The sequence below is a fragment of the Hyperolius riggenbachi genome, chromosome 10 (genome assembly GCF_040937935.1).
Source record: "Hyperolius riggenbachi isolate aHypRig1 chromosome 10, aHypRig1.pri, whole genome shotgun sequence".
NCBI lineage: Eukaryota > Metazoa > Chordata > Amphibia > Anura > Hyperoliidae > Hyperolius > Hyperolius riggenbachi.
In genome coordinates this window covers 277,880,407-277,905,415 of record NC_090655.1, presented here as the reverse complement: position 1 = coordinate 277,905,415, position 25,009 = coordinate 277,880,407, and the positions used below count along the sequence as shown (strand labels likewise).

The following is a 25,009-nucleotide window of genomic DNA, read 5'->3' as shown; positions in this document are numbered from 1 at the left end:
TGAAAAAATGAGGTCCAGCTTCCAAACCAGTTCTGTAACCAGTCTGTTATTGGGTTTGAAACACCTGAGTTTCGTTTCAGCTCTTCAGATAGGTCTTTTAACTGCTGAAGAGCCACTGTCACGTTTCCATCAGGGGACGTATTATCTGGAATGTAGGTACAACATTGTTCCCCAAAAAATTCACATACACCCCCTTTCTCTGCCAACAGCATATCTAATGCAATTTTATTCTGCAATGCTGTTAATGATGTTGCTTTCAGTTGCTCTGCCAAACCTTCGATAGCATCTCTAGTATAATTAACAAATCTCTGCTGATTGTAGTAAATGTAATTAATCCAATCCACATTTTTGTTAACTGTTGGCCATAGGAAAATTGACTCAAACCCTGCAGCAATTTGATTCCTAGCCTTGAACTCATCTGGCACCCCTCTGGGGACCCCTATCGCATCAATATACACATATGGGTCCAAACTCCCTTTTGGTGCCTCCCTTTTACTCCGGTGTACCTTTTTATCTACCAAAATTTTAAAGGAATCATAGGGCAATATAGTTACATGTTCTATCATCCAGACAGGGGCACAGAACCCTTTCCATTCTGGTGGCAATGATGATTCTGCTTTGTTGGGTTCACAAGTCCACCAAGTATCTTCTAACTGCCATTTTGTTCCTAGGCTCAACCCTTTATCATTGGTTATCTCCACTATTTCTCCACAATACTTGATCATTGGATGGTTACTGGGGGCAGATCTATTATAGCACGTAAGATTGCTGGCTGTAGCAAATGCACGCTGCGGCGTGCCTGGTACCTTCATACGGGCTCTCTCTGTGGTACAGTTCCGTGGTTGATTTACACTTATCATACTTTGTATCATGCATTCTAATTCAGACCCACTCGCCACTACTGGTACCAGAGCAATCTGCGGTCTAGCCGCTACACAGACAATACAGTCAGACACATTCACTCGGTACATTTACTCGGTTTGCAGTAAAAATTGCCAAAGTAATCCAAAAATTAAAAATTTCACCGGTCACTTGAACTTTATTACTAGTCACTTTCATCTTGTTAATACTGTCCGGTGGGGATGGGTCAGTAGTCTCTTTGTCTATCCTGTCATTGCTGTTCAATGGAGGTCGTTTAGTCATTGTCATTCCAGGGCTCTTCTTCTTCTTCTTTAAAAATGCTATGGCTTTAACCCAACTTCCCCTATGTAGCCTTTTTAGGTATCTGTTCCCCCTTTTTTATCTCCTTTTCACCATGGTTCAAGATAAAGAACTACACCTGTGCCTTAGGAAGAATCCTCTAATATCTTCCCACAGCCTTTGAGATCGTGGTCGCACTGAGGCTCAAGCAAATGTTCCCGTCGCCTCAGGATCTCAAATTTCCGCCCCTCTTTACCCCGTGGTGCTAACTATCAAGAACAGATTGGATCTGGCTACTGTTTTTAAAAGGAAATGACTGCTAAGCGTTCTTCTTGAGCAAAATTCAAACAACATTTCTCTTGTTTCAAAAGCCACCGAAGCTTCGTGTGAGTGTTCGTAGCAAGCTGTGGCTCTGGATCTTTTAATCAATCTGGATTCGGAAGGCCCATGTGCGCCCTCTTGCAATGGCTCAAATGTTCCCATGTGGTTTTATTCTAATTTAGCCATAATTTAGCCACTATCCCTCCTGTTGACACATGTAAGACTCATGTGTCATCACCACAAATAAATTGGACAAAATCAGTCAAAAGAAGGTTAGTAGGTCAGCAGTGTACAGAGCGACCTGTAGGTAAAGTCTTAGGCTGCAAGTCAGCAGAGGTAGTTGTAGTTGTCAGGACTGCCAAGTCGTTGCCACGGGAGATGGTGAGGGGACTGGGATGTTGCACACATGTGAATGGCCAGTGTTGTGGGAGCCCGGAGAACATCCATGGTCTGTGGGATGGGTGGGCTCCTCAGTTGCTGACACCTAACCCTGCGGACGCCACTAAGCCGCAAACGTATGCATGATGGGAAAGCATACAGACTGTTAGTGAAAACAGTGGGGGACGGAATCCCATATAACAGGGTAAGTAATAAACACACAGCTTGAGCAGAGACGCAGAAAGAAGCTTATCTATTCCACGATGTTCTTCAGCTCACTACTGTAAGACCAGGACAATCATTGGTGTATTCCCTCCTATGCACATAGAACTGATCCACAAAGATTTGTTAATTGCCTTGCGGACAAGTCACTGCGCGCAGATGCGGACGGGAAAAACATCCTCTGGTCAATAAACACAGAAAACAAAAGTACAGGGGGCCAGGGTGGTGCAGCTTTTTTGGACAATAAAGACGTAAATGCCCAAGCAAACTGGCTGTGCAGCATAGGCGGGGGGGGGGGGGGGGGTGGGATGGATGGATGGAGCTGGTGGGATTGGGCTGGTGGGGGTGGGGTTGGGCTTTTGGCGGAGAACTACAATCATGCATCCCTCTCTGCAGTCCGCCATTAGACATTGTGGTCAAAATATCTCTATCAAAGTCATTTTTTACTGAACTTCTTCTAACATATCCATAAATTATAAAAATTTTAATTAGGTGTCAATCAAAACAGCCAATCAATCGATGACAATGACCCACATACTACAGCAATGCAGCAATCAATTGTTCCCAGAAACAAAAACAAAAATCATAAACAAAAACAAAATCATCATATTTACTCTTATAATTGAAAGTAATATTTGCGGGGTTTCTCCTTTCTTTTTTTTATTTATCCCGCATTCTGGGTTTCACAAAAATATATACATTAACTTCTTTCAAACAAACCTTTCATCTTGCTACATGCATTCTCTCAAATCACTCTGTTCTGCTTCAACACACACACATCTAAGCTGAAATCAGTTTCATCGTCTAGCTGGGATTAGTAGTCCATGAAGTCTCTTGCCCCCTCCTCAGAAATGTGGGCGTAACTCATACCTTCTCACAGATCCCAGACAGAAACTACACTCAAATTTCACAGATTTTAACATTACAAACGCATTCCAAGTAACATTCACAAACAGACAACTGCAGGCAGTAAAAATCACTTTTAAATTTTCAATCTTCAGACAAACATGGACAAACAGAGTATAAAACTTGTACAGACATTTGTATATTATTATTATTATTATTTAGTATTTATATAGCGCCGACATATTACGCAGCGCTGTACAGTGTATATATATATATATATATATATATATATATATATATATATATATATATATATATATATATATATATATATCTTGTCACTAACTGTCCCTCAAAGGAGCTCACAATCTAATCCCTATTATTGCTATTTATCTATATTATGTAGTGTAAGTACTGTAGTCTAGGGCCAATTTTTTTTTTTTTTTAGGGGGAGCCAATTAACTTATCTGTATGTTTTTGGAATGTGGGAGGAAACCGGAGTGCGCCGGAGGAAACCCACGCAGACACGGAGAGAACATACAAACTTTTTGCAGATAATGCCCTGGCTGGGATTCGAACCAGGGACCCAGCGCTGCAAGGCGAGAGAGCTAACCACTACGCCACCGTGCTGCCCAGCACGGTGTACGGTGCTGGGCAGCACCGTATACTGTACAAACTACACAAACAACAAACAGACAGACAAACAGCAGCTCATAACTTGTGGATTTCTCCTATAGCCCCCCTCCTCCCCCTCTGCTGGATACTTATACATCACAGGGAGCTCTGGCGATTTAATTTTCAGAGCTTGGAATTTCCAGCTTCACATCTTACACACCACAACGTAACATTCCATTTTCATCAATCATTCACTTACTCATTTGCCTTCAACTAGGGCACAAATTAGTACCCTTAACCACACTCTGTCACTGTGGACCTTGAGCTCTCTGGGGACACTGTCGGGCCAGGTGACCTTTCAACCCACATTCAAAACATGCTCCGCGTTCTCTGCGACCTTCATAGTCCTTATATCTGCGCTTTTATGAGCGCGTGTGGCTGTTACCACCATTCACATAACAATTACTTTCATCCCTGTTGCCATCAGAAACATATGCAGCAACTTTCTTCCTTTTCTTTCCTTTCCTCTTAATCACACATACAGGGTGCCGGGTGCTTTTTAGAAAATCACTCGGTCCACAGATTCTATGATCCACAACATATTGTGTGACACACTTGCATATCCCTTCAGTCAAAACCTCACGTACAGCAATCTTAAACCGTTCATAAGGAGAATCTGTTGTTTCAGCAGCAGGGGGAGCTATACCTCTATATTTACTAAAAACCTTCATCACTTTATCCAGTAGCTCATCTATATCTAATCCATTAATACCATATTCTGCCTCATATGTCTGGGAGGTCCCATCTACCTTTCGTGGGAGGGGCTTAGTTTGGTTTTGGGGAGGGTTCTGGGGAACCTGACATACAGTAGATGGTACCTCCTCCAAGTCTTTGTTCTCTATTCCTAACCAATGTGATTAGACGTGGCCCCTCCTCGTATATGCCTCTAGTAGCCATCTTTGAGCTTCTGTTAAACAATATTATATTTCTAAAATCACATTACCCTGAACATCTCCTTTAATTTGAGAAACAAGTTTCTTTACAGCTGTCAAAATACAAATACCCTAAAAAACACACCTTCATCATTAGTGGCCATAATTTTGCTTGTACCTTGACACATTCTTTACCTCCCCGTTCACGCACCTGTTATTGGAAGGATTGGTAGTCACCTGGAGCCCCTGTCCGCCCTCTTACTTGGGCACGGGGTACCTGACACAACTTCCGTGCGTTGAACTTCTAAGGAGAGGCACCTCCGACTAAGGTACTGACACAATCGGTGGTAGTAGATCCACTCCGATATTACTGCCTGTTATGCGGCTGTATTCTGTCACAAAGACTTACAATTCCGCTGAGGCACACGGTAGCTTAGGAAACTGACCACAGATTGTGTCATGCAAAACAATATGACAACACATCAATACTTATACTCTAAACGCAGCCCTGCGTACGAACAGTTACAGAAACAAAAAGGTAGTACTTACAATTAAGAAGCTTTCAGGACACCCGAGAACTTCGTTTTAGAACCCTAAGCAGGCGATTTCACCGACCTTGGCTGAAGAAGTCTCACGGTTCGAAATAAACCGTATGTCACAAGGACGCGAGATCTAGTTGCGTTTGGCCACCTTTTTGAAGGAAACGTAGTCTCGGTGGACTTTCACCGGCGTGCTATCAGATTCGCCAGTCGCAAACGCGCTCCTAGGCCTCACCTCTCTGTGATTATAGGTTTTCCGGTTCGATTTGGACCAGATGTTAAAAGTAAATAAACTTACTCATGAGACATTCCTCGTTCAGTTGCCAAAACCTCAGAAATCTTTATTTCTTGTACAAGGGCATTTCTCCGCCAGCATATATATATATGGATTGTAGCTACACAAATCCTGCTAAGCAAAGAAAAGCAAGCTCCTCTTGTGCGCAGGGGTATTTAAACCTAATGAATATAATAAAATATTCCTCCCTTTGGGCAGTGTGACAATCCAGCCCCGCGATCCCGTCGAGATCTGCTCCCGTTAGCGTACGCAGGAAGTACGGGCGCAGACGGACAACGAGACCGGTTGCTGGATCGTCAGAGGTAAGAAGGAAAAGGGCGACACAGCGTGCCAATCCCGTCTAATCTGCTCCCGTTAGCATACGCAGGAAGTACGGTGAACAGACTGACAATAAAGATTGGTCGCGCAGCTGCCGACAATATGTAATGGGACAAACATCCACCAATCCCGTATTACTAGGCCACTGCTGCCATACAGGTCTCATGCACTAGAGACTGCTGGAGGCAAATTCACTGTGTGCGTAGTAAACGGTTAAGATTGGTTGGAGGTGCCCATACATGTACAATTCTGATTGTATATACAATCTGTAAACTAAAAATATCGATTTCGCGCTGGAAATCGGATAAATACACTGCCACCACTGTCCGGTTGTATGGAGCGGACAGTCTCCAACGCTATCATAATACGGTAGCCAGCCCAATCACGTTCAACACGCTCAAGTCACCGTTCGGGGAATAGTCACTTCCAACGGCTTAAAGACTGTGAGCAATGTGACGTTAAAGAAAGGTTACTGGGTCCCTATATGATGCAATCTCGAATTGTATTTACAATCGAGAAACGAAAGTTATCGATTTCGCACAGGAAATCTGGTACTAGCTAATCCTAGAAGGAAGAAACGGTTATTTACAACCTAGCTAGCCAATCAACAATTTATAAGCACCTCATAAAACAATGCGGTAGTATGACTGACTCTTCAGAGGGCAGATTCGTTATAGCAGCAATCAGATGACCAGAACAGGCACAAGACTGAACGATAAAATCGTTAGTTTATTTCTAAACTACATACACACAGCTTATTTTAGAACAGATTGATTGACAGAGAGAAGGCAAGAAAAGGAACAGGATGTCTGATTATATACAGTTCAAATACTGTTATTGGTAGTCCATGCGGCAATCGCAAGTCTTTGGCGAAAGTCCCAAAATGGCGGTTGCCATGCGGCCAACAGGCCTTTGTTAGAAAGTTCAAAGATGGAGGTTTTACTCTCAGGACCAGTGTCATGTGGAATCTAATAAACTCCGTGAATTTGAGGGAACTGCGATCTTGGGAACACCAGAAATATTACCAAATTGTGCCTATTTATTAAATACAGTTTCTACAGTTTGGTTGAATCTTTGAGTGCCCAGATGGCGTGATAAGGATCCTTCCTGTCTCCTTTCAACTCAGGCCACAAGGCAGCTAGGTGTCGGACTCCTGGTGGGTCGGTGCCGATCAGGCTGGAGAAAGCTACAATTTATGAGCTTCTGTCAACTGATATCTACCCTTCACTTGATGGATGAGGTCATAAACACCTCAGGGGGTCCCCTGTGCTGGCAGAGAATCTTTTCAACAGGAGGCTAATTAACTGACCATGAAAAGATTTCTCCAGCCCTTTGGTGAAGGGAAAAAAAAGTGTATTTAAACCAAAAACTGTCAGTTTGGGTGGTTTGCGAAGAACTAGCGTTGGTAACTCCATGACGCATTCGATATGTCATATCGACGGCGTCACATCTCCCCCCTTTACAAGATTGGGGAAGGAGCGGTTAGCAGGACCTTGACTGAAGCAATACCAACTTGTTACTTGGGCTCAGTACAGCGGGGCAGCCTGGGTTCCACATGACCTTGGGGGTTGCCCTTTTTGTGTTGGTCAGTGGTTTAGCCAGGAGGCTACAGGGCTTCGCAAACGTCCTGTAGTATCCCGCTGTTCCCAGAGAGGCCTGTACCTCTGTCATGACAATCTGATATGCGTCTGGTTCAACGGTCAGATTGTCAGCTGACAGCTGTCCTAGTACCAGGGACGAGTGATCGCAGTGTTGCTCCCAAGTCGGGGGGAACACAGGGATGTCATCCGGGTACGTGACTGTACAACCGTGCTTGCTTTTCCACAGGTCGTTCCACGCCTGGAGAAAGGTGGCTTGGGCATCCATCATGCCAAAAGACATCCGCATCGAGGCGTTTAAGTCCAAGGGCAGGGTGAATGTGGATTCCAGGCGTGCCTTGGGCACGGTTGGAATCTGCCAGTATCCGTAGCTCCGATCTATGATCGTTAGGTAGTTGGCGGATGCCAGCCAATCCAACAGATCACCGAGGGGAGTCATGGGATACGCAACGGTTATTGGGATGTCGTCCGGCATCCTATAGGCCTCACAGAACATGGTGGTCTGTGAGCTAGAGGATTTGCGGAGGACAGCCATCTGTAACATCTCCTCATACTTCATCTTCACTTTTGCTTGCACCTCCGGAGAGGCGCTGTAGGGGATCTGCCATAAGGGCTTGTGAGTCCCCGGGTTGCTGCGAAGATTTCGCTGTGGGGGCGCAGTGCGCTTCAGCGAGGCCTTCGGGGAGTACGAGAGGTGGGGGGTGACTTTCACATCATCCGCCAATTCTCGTGTGGGAGCTATCAAGCCTGGCAGGGGACCTGTGTCTTCCTGTTCTAATTGGCCGTGCTCTCCCAGAACTAACTGCGTTCTGTCTGACTGGGCTTCTAACAGATCCACATGGACCGTGCTTTCACCTGGGGTGTCAGTTACATGGGGAATGGGCTCACTGGAGTAGTTACCATTCTCCCTGTACACCTGTAGTGGAGCTTCCACTGCTGGCGGCTTAGCGGTCTGGCCACTAAGCGCACGCAGGTTGGAGTCGCTCTGTAGTATCCTCATGGATGTGGGACTACAAATCTCAGCCAGCTGCCTAGTGCGATCTGAGGTCAGCTGCTGAAAATCAAACTCTCTGGGGTCAGAGCTGACAGGAATGCCTGCAGGCTCTGAGCTCAGGTTAACAGTACTGTGTGTGTCTGTCTGCACAGGTACACTACAATAAACATCACCTTTTGGGTACATCAAAATCACGTCAATATTGACATTGGTCTGAAGGTCAGAGATATCAGGGGAAGTCGAGACTTCTCCAGATAGTCCTGAGTCCAGACTGCCGGTGACACTGAAAACGTCATCCAGCGTACTCTCACAAACATGCACAACATTATCAAAAGCATTTGCATAACATGATATGTCATTTTTAGCATGAGTGTCACCCGCCTGAAAGTCAGAATTGTCAGAGGGAATCCTTTCTGTCAGCTCTGAGTTCATGCGGCTGGCCATAGAGTATATAATGGCCAAAGAATGTACAGTGTTTCTATCACAATTATCACTGACACATGCAATTTCATTAGTAATAACAGGTGCAGAAAGAGATAAAAGACAGTCAGTTGCTGGTACATGTAAATCTGAGGGTACCTCCCGCCCAGTGGCGTTAGGTACAGTAGCATTAGCAGCTAAGGGTTTGACATCTCCCTGTTTTCCCAAAGGCTTGTACAGTACCTGGTGGTCAGGGAGTCCTGCTGGGAACTCCTGCAAATCAGCAGAAAATTCCGAAGGGCACACAAGCGTGCCTAGACCAGTGCCAAGCACAGGAGAGGGAAACTCAGCAACAGCCCGCTCTGGAAAACGGCCTTCTCGGGACCTGGGATAACAGGGTTGTGGTGGTTGGGCCTGACTTCAGTCAGGGTGAGGAGCTTTTGTGGGAGAATATCTTCCTCTGTGGCAAGGTCGGAACAGACCAAGGAAACATCTGCTTCTGGAGCACTGGAGCAAAAGATGATCTGGTCGTCCACTGGAGCACTGTGACGATTTCCGGAACCGTAGAGCATCTCTGACACGCTGACAGGCAGTGCAGAGGGTGATGCAGGTGACGGATCAGGGTTGCTAGCCATCTTCGGGCTAGGGACGGTCGTTCTCTCCCTCTTGGGACAGAAGAACTTTATGTGGCCAGTTGCGCCACAAAGATTACACGTGCGAATGGCAGGTGTGTCAGACTGGGATGCAGCAATAGCAGTAGCTGCAGGTCTCAGTGGCACAAAGCTCACCGGACCAGGAGGAGCGAATGCAGTAGGCTTACCTCCTTCCAAGTCTTGGGACAGTGTTCTGTGACTGTCCAGCACCAGAGTTCTCTGGCTGTCAGGTACAGGAACCTGATGGTACGCCCTCTCAGAGGTGCATACAGGAAAGTCTCGTTCCGTGCCCTCTTCCATGGCAGGAAGTTTTGCTGTGGGGGTCACGGGTAGAGGTTCGCATCTCTCCACCGAAACACATAGTGAAGAGTGCTGATTTGATTGGGTTAGCTGGGCCAACTCCAATTCTCGCTGGAGCCGTAGCTCTTCGATCTGGAGATCCCGCTGGCGCAGACACTCTCGGTGCTCCTGGTATCGGCGCAGTTCCTCGCCGGTCAGGTTTGCCAACTCCAATTCCCACTGGAGTCGTCGCTCCTTGGCCTGGAGATCAAACTGGCGCAGTCGCTCTTGGTGCTCTGCTTCACGCTGGAGCATCCTTGCTTCATGCTGGCGCTGTTCTTCTCGGAACTCCTGGTATATGCGCAGATCTTCGCCGGTCAGGTTTGCCAACCACTCCGGGGGTATCAGGACTGCAGGTAATAGAGGCATTAAGCAAGGTGGCGACAAGGATTCCATCTCTGGAGTAATGCCACCAGCTTAGCCTTGCTTGTGCTGCAAGCAGCAATGCCGTGCGATTCGCAGAGGGCTTGCAAGTTAGGAACTGACCAATTCTGGTGAAACTGAACTGAATCAGACATTCAGAAGAGAAGAGTACAAGAAAGAGTAGGATATAGCAAAGAAAAAGTTAGGAAATGTAGACCAATCTATTCGCTATCAATGTGTACCGTTTTGTGCCCAGAACTTCGGTTCTGCAAGACAGGATACTTAGCGACCACTGTTATTATTCTGGTTGCAAAGACTGAGTTTGTCAGATCTTTGCGCTCTGATTTCCCAAAAGCTGGCTATGCCTGGTTTTGGGGTGTGCTATCACCACCACTGCCCACCAATGTGACAATCCGGGGCTGGATTGTCACATTGGTGGCAGTGGTGGGATAAGGATCCTTCCTGTCTCCTTTCAACTCAGGCCACAAGGCAGTAGGTGTCGGACTCCTGGTGGGCCGGTGCCGATCAGGCTGGAGAAAGCTACAATTTATGAGCTTCTGTCAACTGATATCTACCCTTCACCTGATGGATGAGGTCATAAACACCTCAGGGGGTCCCCTGTGCTGGCAGAGAATCTTTTCAACAGGAGGCTAATTAACTGACCATGAAAAGATTTCTCCAGCCCTTTGGTGAAGGGAAAAAAAAAGTGTATTTAAACCAAAAACTGTCAGTTTGGGTGGTTTGCGAAGAACTAGCGTTGGTAACTCCATGACGCATTCGATATGTCATATCGACGGCGTCACAGGCAGTTCTTTCTGTTAAAAGTCCAATCATCATGTCCAGTTCTTCCTTTTAGGTGGGGTTGTTCTTCCTCTGTGTCCCTCATGAATAAATGAAAGTCAACAGGAAGAGGAAATCTTCTGCTCATCAGTTTCTTGTTTCATGTCCTTCAAAATCAGTTCTCTGAAAGTGTGGGTGGTTTAAACTGGCCCTTTCAACCTGCTGCCTCTGAGCTTGGTACAGAATGACACTGAGGGGGGGTTGAAGGTTGTTCTGGCTTACTGTGAAGGAATATGAAAAACTGTACACAGTAAATGGTTCAAAACATATGTAACATATATTCAGTGATATCGTGATAACTCCTTGGTTAACAATAATCCTTTTACTTAAAGTGTCACTCTAACACAATAATCTAATTCTGTGCATGTGGTCCTTATAGCCACATGAAGATATACAGGATTAACAGATTAATTATAAAATTCTTTCCACAGTACCCACCAGCTCCTCTGGTGAAGGATTCTGTACTGATAGTACCCACCAGCTCCTCTGGTGAGGCCCTCTGTACTGATAATACCCACCAGCTCCTCTGGTGAGGGCTCCTGTACTGATAATACCCACCAGCTCCTCTGGTGAGGGCCACTGTACTGATAGTACTCACCAGCTCCTCTGGTGAGGGCTCCTGTACTGATAGTACCCACCAGCTCCTCTGGTGAAGGCTTCTGTACTGATAATACCCACCAGCTCCTCTGGTGAAGGCTCCTGTACTGATAATACCCACCAGCTCCTCTGGTGAGGGCCACTGTACTGATCGTACTCACCAGCTCCTCTGGTGAGGGCTTCTGTACTGATAGTACCCACCAGCTTCTCTGGTGAGGCCCTCTGTACTGATAGTACCCACCAGCTCCTCTGGTGAGGGCTCCTGTACTGATAGTACCCACCAGCTCCTCTGGTGAGGCCCTCTGAACTGATAATACCCACCAGCTCCTCTGGTGAGGGCTCCTGTACTGATAGTACTCACCAGCTCCTCTGGTGAGGCCCTCTGTACTGATAGTACTCACCAGCTCCTCTGGTGAGGGCTTCTGTACTGATAGTACCCACCAGCTCCTCTGGTGAGGCCCTCTGTACTGATAGTACCCACCAGCTCCTCTGGTGAGGGCCACTGTACTGATAGTACTCACCAGCTCCTCTGGTGAGGCCCTCTGAACTGATAACACCCACCAGCTCCTCTGGTGAGGTATTGCTATCTGTCAAGTACTACTGTTGCTCCAAGCACTATACATTGTATATCTCCTGTGTGTGGCTACACCTGTTACACCATCTGTATTTGTTGTCACAGCAGCTTCTGATCTACCAGCATTATAGGCGATTCTGCAGATCCCTTTATAATCAGGTATATATCTGCATTATAGGTGATACTGCAGATCACCTAATAATCAGAATTCTGCCTCTTGCTGACACAGATCTTTACAACTGCTGCCTGCACCGACCCCTGCTTGGATTATGACTACTCTCTGCCTGCCGCCTGCATCGACCCCTGCCTAGATTATGACTACTCTCAGCCTACCGCATGCACCGACCCCTGCCTAGATTATGACTACTCTCAGCCTACCGCATGCACCGACCCCTGCTTAGATTATGAGTACTCTCTGCCTGCAGCCTGCACCGACCTCTGCCTGGATTTTGATTGCTCTCTGTCTGCCACCTGCACCGACCTCTGCCTGGATTTTGATTGCTCTCTGCCTGCCACCTGCACCGACTTCTGCCTGGATTAAGACTACTCTCTGCCTGACGCCTGCACCGGCCCCTGCCTGGATTATGACTACTCTCTGCCTGCCGCCTGCATCGACCCCTGCCTAGATTATGACTACTCTCAGCCTACCGCATGCACCGACCCCTGCTTAGATTATGAGTACTCTCTGCCTGCAGCCTGCACCGACCTCTGCCTGGATTTTGATTGCTCTCTGTCTGCCACCTGCACCGACCTCTGCCTGGATTTTGATTGCTCTCTGCCTGCCACCTGCACCGACTTCTGCCTGGATTAAGACTACTCTCTGCCTGACGCCTGCACCGGCCCCTGCCTGGATATGACTACTCTCTGCCTGCCTTATTTGAACAGTTTCACAATTTTTTACATTTATTCATCAATTAATTAATTCAACAAATTTGTGTTCTAGTTTTTTATTTATATGCAGAATATCTACAAGGCTTTTATTCTGACATATTTTGGTGAGTTATGACTTAAGAATTGGAGGCCTAAAATACTTGAAAAAAATGTACCGCTCATAATTCCAGACAGAAATGCACCACCAGGGAGGTTAAATTCTGGTTTACCCAGATCCCAGCAAAAACAAATATAGATAATTTCAGCACTCTTGTGTTAACAGGAGTGTTTGTTCAGCCAGATAAAAGTGTTTTTGGCTTTTATTTACTCTTCAGGAGAGCCATGGCTGCATATGACTGCAGATCCTGCCTCATTTGTATAGATAAAGCACCTGGTTCATAAGCCTTACATTAGAAAATAAAAAAGTGAACACAAAGCAAGTTCTAACTAGGCTCAGTACTATATGTACCCATATTTATCTCATCATGTCACTTCAGTTCAGGGACTTTAACACTTTATAAACCAACGCACTGAGTAGTATGAAAAATCCTGAGCGTTCTGTGTAAATATGGTAAAAAAAAAACACGAAAAAAAAAAAAACCCAAAACAACAAATAACGTGCATCAGAGCATTTGTAGCCAATACATTTTCCACACTCAACACAAGTGTCTGATAAGCTGTGACTTATGCCAAAAACATTTCCCACACTCAGCACATGAATAGGGCTTCTCACCAGTGTGAGATCTCTCATGCCTGACAAGATTTGATTTCTCAGTAAAACATTTCCCACACTCAGCACATGAATAGGGCTTCTCACCAGTGTGAGATCTCTCATGTATGACAAGATATGATTTCTGAGTAAAACATTTCCCACACTCAGAACATGAATGGGGCTTCTCACCAGTATGATATCTCTTATGTGTAACAAGATATGATTTACTCACAAAACATTTCCCACACTCAGCACATGAATAAAGATTCTCACCCTTGTGAGATTTTTCATGTGCGACAAGCCTTGATTTATCAACAAAACATTTCCCACACTCAGCACATGAATAGGGCTTCTCACCAGTGTGAGATCTCTCATGTGTAACAAGACTTGATTTCTGAGTAAAACATTTCCCACACTCAGCACATGAATAGGGCTTCTCACCAGTATGCGATCTCTCATGTGCGACAAGATGTGATTTTTGTACAAAACATTTCCCACATTCAGCACATGCATAGGGCTTCTCACTAGTGTGGGATCTCTCATGTGCGACAAGATTTGATTTCTTAGCAAAACATTTCCCACACTCAGCACATGAATAGGGCTTCTCACCAGTATGCAATCTCTCATGTGTGACAAGATGTGATTTACGTACAAAACATTTCCCACATTCAGCACATGCATAGGGCTTCTCACTAGTGTGGGATCTCTCATGTGTGACAAGATGTGATTTCTTAACAAAACATTTCCCACACTGAGCACATGAATAGGGCTTCTCACCAGTGTGAGATCTCTCATGTATGACAAGATGTGATTTCCATGCATAACATTTCCCACAAGTAGAACAGGAAAAAAGATTCTCACCCGTGTGAGATTTCTCATGTGCGACAAGACTTGATTTATGACCAAAACATTTCCCACACTCAGCACATGAATAGGGCTTCTCACCAGTGTGAGATCTCTCATGCCTGACAAGATATGATTTGTGTGAAAAACATTTCCCACACTCAGCACATGAATAGGGCTTCTCACCAGTGTGAGATCTCTCATGTATGACAAGATGTGATTTCAATACAAAACATTTCCCACACGTGGAACAGGAATAAGACGCTCCAGCAGGGGGAGAGCTGTGCTGGGTATGAGGCCCCTCAGGGTTAGACAGGTGAGGGGAGTCTGGGGGAATATTTGGGGTAACCAGGATATCTGCAGGAGACTCTTGTCCAGTGACATCATCATCCGTTGTACATTCTGTGGATACAGAGAGACGAGTCTCTGAGAGGTTCCTGATGCCGGGACTCCGCGCTGCAAATAGAGAAACATCATCACTTCCTGTTAGAGAATTCTGAGGGGAGGAACAATTATCATTAGGGATGAAAGGAAAGAGGATGGTCGGCACTGCTGTACAACTTCCTTTATTTGGCAATGTGCAGACAAGTAGGCTGTGTGTTACATCATCACCTCACAGTCCATAAGAAGAGACTAAACACGTACCGGTGCGGGGGTGGATAATGGTGAGTGCTGGTTGCTGGGAGCCTGACGGCAGTTTCACACACAAGCGCTTCTTCGGAGGCTATGACAAGGGGGCGGGGCTATATCTGCTCTAGTTGGAGAAAGTGCGTTACTGTAATAGTAACCTGCAATCCAAGATTACAGTGTGGGGAGGTCAGGGAGAGCGAGGCCAAACAACACGGCCGCTATTCCTAATGGAATTACAAGTCCTGCTGCAGCAGCTGATTATACAAGCAACTAACATAATATCCCATGATGAATATAGGTCAGGCCATGCAGAGCAGAGAATCTGGCTGACCTCGTCCACATATACAACAAGGGCTGCCTGATTAGGGGAAGCTGGGGTTAGGAAGGTTTAACAGTTAACCTAATATTTCCTCTACGCACACTACACGTTACTTAGCAACGGCCGCTGCCTTGATTTGCCGCACTGTAGTGATGTATTGCTCCCGCGATCCTTCACTATAGCGGCCGCTATGTAATGTGCACAGAGAAGGAGATACTAAGTCACGTGACGTAGCGTGCACAAAGGAAATAAGTTGCTCTGCTCTATTAGTGTTCGTAACAGTAGTTTAGTCACGCTGTTTGGCAGCGCTATAGTTAGTGAATCAACCCCATTGTGTTTTATAGCATGTAATTAGTAACTGTTGAATTGAAGTAAAAGAGAAGAGAGTCAGGAATAGATACACAATCTCCTCCCCAGTTCTCCCTGAATGTCGCTGTTGCCCATCCTCTAATGGCCAATCTCCCTGTTTCTTTTACATTAAAATAAAGGTTACGTTTTAAATAACTTTTAAACTGTAACGATCGGTGAAGCACAGAGAGGATCTGATTACCAGTGATCTGCAGAATCACTGGGAATACAGATGTATACCAGATTATACGTGATCTGCAGTATCACTGATAATCCGATATACTAGCTAACCCCTGTTCACCTGAGTAGAGTGTAGTGTTAGGTGTAACAGTAACACTTAGAGGACTAGGCCTCAGTGCAGCAAGGAGTACTGCACAGATTCCTTCCGCAGACCTGAGCTCTCCAAGACGGGAGGAGTCAGACTGACAGTAGGAAGGACAGACTGAAAGTAACCTTCAGGAGGAAGGATCACTAACAGAGCGAGGAACCGCCTCTAACAGTAAGGTCGGTATTTGAGGTCGGACAAGCCGGGCAGATAAAGTACAAGATCAGGAGGCAAAGGCGAAGTCAAAGTACAGGCAGGGTTCAGCAACGGGGTATCAGATATATCGGGGTACAAAATCAGGAGGCAGAAGCAGAGTCAAGGAACGAGCCAGGGTTCAGCAACAGAGTATCAGAAATATCGAGGTGCAAGATCAGAGTTCAGGAGGATAGTCAGGCAAGGAGGAAGTCATAACAGATAATCACAATCAAACTAGTACTTTAGCTATCAATATCTAGCTAAGTGTAGGATTACAGCTCCAGCTGGTCCCGGCACACTTGCGGATCTGACTATGGATCTGGGTGCTCCCACATATGTGATCGCAACGCCAGACACCCGAGAAATGACCAGCCAGCAGTATATATACACATCTCGCTCCCCAGCACCTCCCACAGTGCTGGACCAATGGGGAGTGAAGCCAGAGTCAGCTGACCAGCCTGGTCAGCTGACTACCCCTTCAATTTCAACACACTGCGCTGACCAATATGAGAGTCCGCTTTATATATACGGTGGTGCGCTTCTTAAGCAATTAAAATTAATACACATATAAAAGTTAGCGCTCCTGCTGTGTCCACAGTCCACAAAATCAATTTGTAAGGTTCTGTATATCCTGTTCTGTGCCGAACTTTATCTCCAGAGAACTAATGGAATGACCACCATCACTTCACCCTCAGAAGTGGGCACTCACCCTTAGTAGATGACCCTCGGCTAGATGGGTCTCAAACGCCTCTGGGATATTTTCAGGCAATCCCTCGCCTATATTGGCTCTTTATACAGTGCTTTATCCGACTTCAAGTCCACAGCATTCACCTCAAATAAAACACATATTCCTTCCCATAGCGTAAAACCATACGAAAAGTTTAATTTATATTAAAAATGCACACTCACATTCCAATAGTATTTTGAAGAGCATGGAGTTTTATAGGGCTCTACCCCTTCACGTTGGCCACCTGGCTGGCTCTCTGTGTCCGCATGGATGACCGTGCTCTGGTCTCCCCGTACGCCACGCCGGCTAACTTCCGCTTCTGCAGGTCACGCCCTACTAGTTTCGTCCTATTGGACTCATCAGGAGCATGCATGCTCCTGATGGCATGCTCCTGACTCGTCCGCATGCATGCGGTTCCCAGGTACCCATTGCCTCTCCTTAATGCCGTACCCCTTCCAATGTACGAGATACTGTACTGTACCGAGTTTTGTACAGTACGTGAGTCTATGATCTTCTCCACCTCATATTCGGGTTGGGCATCAACTAAGACAGGAGGAGGAGGAGTGGGAGCCATCTGGACTGCGGGTTTGAGAAGTGATACGTGGAAGGACCTCACCCCCCGCATGCTGGTGGGAAGATCAACGGTATATGTGACATCGTTGATTTTCCTAGTAACCGGGAATGGACCCACGAACATGGGACCAAGTTTGTCAGAAGGTTGTCTCAGGGTCAAGTGACGTGTGGATACCCAAACCAAGTCTCCTGGTCAGAACCTCCACTCCACTGAGCGTTTGTCAGCTTGACCCTTCTGACTCAGAAATGCCTTTTCTAGGTTACTCTTTACCGTCCCCCAAAGGTCCCTAAATGAGCTTTGCCAGACCTCCAGGGCTGGGAACGGAGTAGAGGCCACAGGTAATGGGGAGAACTTGGGTGATCTCCCCGTTACTACCTGGAAGGGAGAAAATCCGGAAGAAGAGTTTTTTAAATTATTCTGAGCAAACTCTGCGAAGGGCAAGAATCTGACCCAATCGTCTTGCGCCTCTGCAACATAGCACCTCAGGAACTGCTCTAAGGACTGATTTATCCTCTCAGTCTGGCCATTTGTCTGAGGATGATAACCTGATGAAAATGATAGCTTTATGCCCATAAGCTGACAAAAAGCCTTCCAAAATCGGGAAATAAATTGGACTCCCCTATCCGAGACTATGTCTTCAGGAATGCCGTGCAATCGAAAGACGTGAGTAATGAATAACTCGGCCAATTCCTGAGCCGAGGGGAGTCCTTTCAATGGCACAAAGTGGGCCATTTTGCTAAAGCGGTCAACTATGACCCAGATGACCGCCATGCCTTCAGATCTGGGAAGTTCACCCACAAAATCCATGGACAGGTGGGTCCATGGCTCACTCGGGGTGGGCAAAGGCTGTAGAGTACTGACAGGTGCCAGCCGGGAGGGTTTGCTCCTGGCACATATCGCACACTCCCTCACATACTCCTTGCAATCCGCTGCCAGAGAGGGCCACCAGGCACATCTAGCCACCAGATCCTGTGTTCTGGATGCCCCTGGATGTCCAGCATTCTTATGTGCATGAAACATCTCCAGTACCTGGAGACGAAAAGGCAGAGGGATGAATAAAACCCCTGCGGGCTTCCCTTCCGGGATGTCCTGCTGAAAGGGGATCAAAGTTTCCTTCCAATCCTCCCAAGTTCCAGTTGCTGCCAATATCAACCTCTGGGGAACAATGGTCTCAGGAACGGAGGGCTGTGCTGTCTCTGCCTCAAAATACCTGGATAACGCATCCGCCTTAACGTTCTTGCTACCCGGAGTGTACGTAATAATGAAACTAAACCTAGAGAAAAATAACGACCATCGAGCCTGACGAGGGCTCAACCTTTTAGCCCCCTCGATGTACTCTAAGTTCTTGTGATCGGTGTAAACCGTGATGGTATGCTCAGCTCCCTCCAACCAATGTCGCCATTCCTCGAAAGCCAATTTAATAGCCAAGAGCTCCCTGTTGCCAATATCATAGTTCTTTTCTGCAGGGGAGAACCTCCGAGAAAAGTAAGCACACGGATGCATTCTCCCCTGCAAACCTGACCGCTGGGACAGCACAGCCCCCACTCCAACCTCCGAAGCATCCGCCTCAACAATAAACGGGAAGGACGTATCCACATGTCTGAGGATGGGTGCTGAACAGAATAGGCTTTTCAGGGTGGCAAATGCCCGTACAGCCTCAGGAGACCAGTGAGTGGTATCTGCCCCTTTTTTAGTAAGACTGGTAAGGGGAGAGATGACCGTGGAGTACCCCTTTATAAATCTCCTATAATAGTTGGCAAAAACCGAGAAAATGTTGCAGGGACTTTAACCCAAACGGCTGAGGCCACTCTAGAACTGCAGAGACCTTGGCGGGATCCATAGCCAGGCCCGTGGTGGAAATTATGTACCCCAGGAAGGCAACAGAAGTTACTTCAAAAATACATTTTTCAAGTTTGGCATACAAGGAGTTCTGCCTTAACTGATTTAACACAAACCTCACATGGGTTCTATGTTCGGAGAGGTTGTTGGAGAAGATAAGGATATCGTCGAGGTAGACTAGAACGAATATCCCCAACACTTCCCTGAAGACCTCATTGATGAGTTCCTGGAAAACGGCCGGGGCATTACATAGCCCGAAGGGCATTACCAGGTACTCATAATGCCCATCTGGAGTATTAAAGGCCGTTTTCCACTCATCGCCCTTTCTTATGCGTATGAGGTTGTACGCGCCCCGCAAATCTAGTTTGGAAAAGATCTTGGCATCAGTGATTTGAGTGAACAAATCGTCTATCAATGGCAGCGGATAGCGATTCTTCACTGTAATTTTGTTAAGGCCGCGATAATCAATGCAAGGTCGCAGGCCTCCATCTTTCTTTTTAACAAAAAAGAACCCGGCTCCAGCGGGAGACCGGGATGGGCGAATGAAGCCTTTGGCCAAATTCTCACGGATATAATCCTGCATGGCCAATTTTTCGGGCCCCGATAAATTGTACAAATGGCCCCGGGGGGTACACAACCTGAATGGAGATCGATGGGACAGTCGAAAGGGCGATGTGGGGGCAGTTTGTCAGCTGCCTTGGGACAAAATACATCGGAATATTCTGAGTACTGGTCTGGCACACCTCCCACCTGAATACTGGTTTGCCCCAATGTCAACTTTCCCAAACACCGTCGAAAACAATGAGGTGACCAGGTAGTTAACTGACCCGTGGCCCAGTCTATTTGAGGTGAATGAGTTTGCAACCATGGCATGCCTAGGATAATAGTGGAGGTGGACATCTGTAATACAAAAAATCGTAACTGTTCCCCATGTAATACCCCTATGGTGACTTCCACCTCCGGGGTCTGTGACAGTGGGCGCTCTCGTTGCAGAGGGGAATCGTCCACTGCCGTGACCTGAATGGGGGGACTTACTGGAGTGAGGGGAAGACCCAACTCCTGAGCAAATTCAAGGTTCATAAAGTTAGCCGCTGAGCCAGAATCAATAAACGCTTCAGTGGCTACTGACTTATTCTCCCATGTAACCGTACAGGGGAGAAGCAATTTCTTCTCTTTAAGGGGTGAAAATTGTGTGCCTAGGGTGTCACCCCCCACTACTCCTAGGCAAACTCGTTTCCCGACTTGTTAGGGCAGTTTCGCACCCTATGCCCTGCCTCTGCACAGTATAGGCACAGTTGTTCCGTGATTCTCCGCCTTCGCTCCACCTGGGTCAGTTTAGATCGACCAATTTGCATTGGCTCGGGTGGAGGCAAGGCCGGAGAGGGTGAGACAGGCGGAGATGCTGTTACTGAGGATGTAGCGGAAGGTGCTGCGTACGAAGTCACCCTGACACAGTGACTGCCCCTAGCCTGCCTCTCATGGCGTAGCCTGCGATCAACTCGAATGGCCGATGATATGGCCTCATCAACTATCTTGGGCTCAGGTATGGTTAACATCAAGTCGGAGACCTCCTCCGACAACCCAGACAAGAAGTAATCCATCAAGGCAAAGTTGTCAAATCTAGCGGTGACTGACCACCTGCGGAATTCTGCCGCATAATGCTCGACCGAACCTCTGCCTTGCCGCAAAAGTTTGAGCTTCCGCTCCGAGGACGCAGCAAGGTCAGGGTCGTCGTAAATTATGGCCATGGCCTTAAAGAATTCCTCTACCGAGGTCAGAGCTGTATCGGTAGGGGGCAGGTTGTATGCCCAGGACTGGGAGTCACCGGTCAGCAAAGTTTTAATAAAGATGACCCGTTGGGTCTCAGTCCCCGAGGATCGGGGTCTCAACTCGAAATACGACAGCACTCTACTCCTGAAATTCCGGAAGTCAGACTTGTGGAAAATTTATCAGGTACAGGCATACGTATGTCATCACTAGGAGGGGATCGCACTGAATCAACTGACGTCTGGAGGGTTTTCACAGAGCCTGATAAGGCATCAATTAAGGCTTTGTGCTGGCCCAATGCTTGATGGATGTTATCCACCGAAGTGGCAAGCACAGTCAGAGGATCAGTGCGTGATTCCATAGTTTTGTGGTCTGGCGTTCTGTAATGATCGGTGAAGCACAGAGAGGTTCTGATTACCAGTGATCTGCAGAATCACTGGGAATACAGATGTATACCAGATTATACGTGATCTGCAGTATCACTGATAATCCGATATACTAGCTAACCCCTGTTCACCTGAGTAGAGTGTAGTGTTAGGTGTAACAGTAACACTTAGAGGACTAGGCCTCAGTGCAGCAAGGAGTACTGCACAGATTCCTTCCGCAGACCTGAGCTCTCCAAGACGGGAGGAGTCAGACTGACAGTAGGAAGGACAGACTGAAAGTAACCTTCAGGAGGAAGGATCACTAACAGAGCGAGGAACCGCCTCTAACAGTAAGGTCGGTTCTCGAGGTCGGACAAGCCAGGTCGTACACACACGGGCAGATAAAGTACAAGATCAGGAGGCAAAGGCGGAGTCAAAGTACAGGCAGGGTTCAGCAACGGGGTATCAGATATATCGGGGTACAAAATCAGGAGGCAGAAGCAGAGTCAAGGAACGAGCCGGGGTTCAGCAACAGAGTATCAGAAATATCGAGGTGCAAGATCAGAGTTCAGGAGGATAGTCAGGCAAGCAGGAAGTCATAACAGATAATCACAATCAAACTAGTACTTTAGCTATCAATATCTAGCTAAGTGTAGGATTACAGCTCCAGCTGGTCCCGGCACACTTGCGGATCTGACTATGGATCTGGGTGCTCCCACATATGTGATCGCAACGCCAGACACCCGAGAAATGACCAGCCAGCAGTATATATACACATCTCGCTCCCCAGCACCTCCCATAGTGCTGGACCAATGGGGAGTGAAGCCAGAGTCAGCTGACCAGCCTGGTCAGCTGACTACCTCTGGCTACCATATAGGCCCTGCCTGAGTGCGCGCGTCACTCTAAATCTGGAGGGACTACATGTCCCAGCCACAGCAGCCCCGCTCTGTGCCTCCACCGTGGAGGTATGCGCGCTAACCGCCACATCCAACGCGGCGGTTTCTCCGCGCTCCGCACGCTTCTGCACGGGGACAACTGCCTCCTGCTGGCCTCCACGAACAGTATGTGAATAAACTGTGTGTACTTCAAGCGACAGTTTCAAGTCCTTTTTTGAGTGGTTGGTCCACCACCGCCACCAAAATATTTTAACTATTTTATGTAATTTTACTCTTTTGGCGCCTCTGTATATCCATTGAGTCAAGATTCTCCACCCTTGGTGGAAGGGTGACCAAAACCCTTTTTTCCTTCTTCAGAGAGCGACATCTTAATCCTGAGTGGGGACAGGTCTAATCTCCCCACCTGCCTTTACAGTGGTTACCTGAGCGGTAACCCTTGTTTGTGAGTATAATACTTCCTGACCACAATTCCTCCCCCTTCTAATCCAATACATACTACACTATATTGGGCTCTCGGTTTTCTTTCTTTTTACCATTATACAGGCTGTACACTGACTGATTTACATTGTATCAAAGGGGTAGATTCATGACACTGTGGTAATATTACCACAGAGGAAGATGATCTATACTGTGCCCAACAGGGACATATTTGTTACTCAGTTTAATAAGGCTATTGCATTACTAATGTTTATTACTCACCAATTCTCATCTCTGCAATAATGTCTTCCTCCTTAGATGCTCTCATCATGTCTCCCTCCTCCATAGACTGCTGGTCACTCCTCACATACGTCTCTTCTTCTTCCTCTTTCTTTATCCTCATCATGTTACCCTCCTCCATAGACTGCTGATCACTCCTCACATACGTCTCTTCTTCCTCTTTACTTGTCCTCATCATGTCACCATCCTCCATAGACTGCTGATCACTCCTCACATACGCCTCTTCTTCTTCCTCTTTACTTGTCTTCATCATGTCACCCTCCTCCATAGACTGCTGATCACTCCTCACATATGTCTCCTCTTCTTCCTCTTTCTTTATCCTCATCATGTCACCCCCCTCCATAGACTGCTTATCACTCCTCACATACATCTCCTCTTCTTCCTTTTTTATTGTCCCCATCATGTCACCCCCCTCCATAGACTGCTTATCACTCCTCACATATGTCTCTTCTTCCTTTTTTACTGTCCCTATCATGTCACCCTCCTCCATAGACTGCTGATCACTCCTCACATACGTCTCTTCTTCTTCCTTTTTTACTGTCCCTATCATGTCACCCTCCTCCATAGACTGCTGATCACTCCTCCCATATGTCTCTTCTTCCTCCTCTTTAATTGTCCTTATCACGTCACCCTTCTCCATAGACTGCTGATCACTCCTCACATACGTCTCTTCTTCTTCCTTTTTTATTGTCCCAATCATGTCGCCCTCCTCCACAGACTGCTGATCACTCCTCACATATGTCTCTTCTTCCTCCTCTTTAATTGTCCTTATCACGTCACCCTTCTCCATAGACTGCTGATCATTCCTCACATACGTCTCTTCTTCTTCTTCTTTACTTGTCCTCATCTTGTCCCTCTCCTCCATAGACTGCTGATCACTCCTCACATACGTCTCTTCTTCCGCCTCTTTAATTGTCTCCATCATGTCACCCTCCTCCATAGACTGCTCATCACTCCTCACATATGTCTCTTCTTCCTCTTTAATTGTCCTCATCATGTCACTCCTCACATAAATTTCCCATTCTTCCTCTTTAACCACAGCATTTGCTTGTATCAGTTCTTCACCCTAATTGCACAAAATAAGAAGAACTTTATAATGTGAACACAGATAACAGCAGAGACAACAGGAAACAATGTCACACAGTTTGGTGTCTCTAATGACACTCAGTTCCACCTACCTGATAATGGTGGGGGGTGAGGGGATCTTCCTGTAGATGAGGTAGGGAATAAAGAGGACCTGTACATCTCTCCGATGGGTTTCTGTTACTGGATACATCTGTAGGAAACACACACACTGACTGAATACATTGTCTCTATGAGTTTATCAGATGATGGGGGATCTAGGTGGACAATCCTGGGAATAAAATGGACCTGTACATCTCCCTGGTGGGTTTCCATTGCTGGATCCATCTGTAGAAAAAACCAGGGCTGTGGAGTCGGTTTAAAAAATCCACCGATTCCGACTCCTCAGTTTAGTATTTCACGACTCAGACTCCTCATTTGCATATTAAAATCTACGGTCTGCAATGTATAGTGCAGTCTATAATTGGCCACTGACAGCAGTATGTCTGTTTCCTTTTTTGACAGCTATGTCTTCCTTTGTGACAGCTAGAGTCTCCACTTAAGCATTTTATTTGAACATATGTGCAATCTTGCCGGTCGGTCACAGACTGGTACTATATTTTATTATTGTTTCATTATTATATTATTTTATTAGCATAGTATATTGTTTTAACTTATAGTATATTGCTTATTTGATGTATTTTATATTTATATATGTGTGTGCGTGTGTGTGTATATATATATGGAGCACTGAGCGCCTCTCGTTGATATCTGTAGGCACTTTATTTGGCCTGAGGAAGTGGGCTTGGTCCCACGAAACGCGTTGCCTGTGCTAA

The 25,009-nt window shown here is 46.6% G+C and overlaps 1 protein-coding gene across 1 annotated transcript in view; it reads right to left on the bottom strand.

Annotated features, from left to right (window-relative positions):
* The window catches only part of LOC137535455 (zinc finger protein 585A-like), a 110,722-nt gene that overhangs the window by 72,144 nt on the left and 13,569 nt on the right, over positions 1 to 25,009 (bottom strand). Inside the window, exons 2-4 of the mRNA XM_068257287.1 lie at positions 24,290 to 24,387; positions 23,094 to 24,177; positions 13,543 to 14,865 (exon numbers count right to left, since the gene is read on the bottom strand). Of these exons, the coding sequence (XP_068113388.1) occupies positions 13,543 to 14,865; positions 23,094 to 24,177; positions 24,290 to 24,387 (2,505 nt within the window). The remainder of the gene's footprint in view (positions 1 to 13,542; positions 14,866 to 23,093; positions 24,178 to 24,289; positions 24,388 to 25,009) is intronic.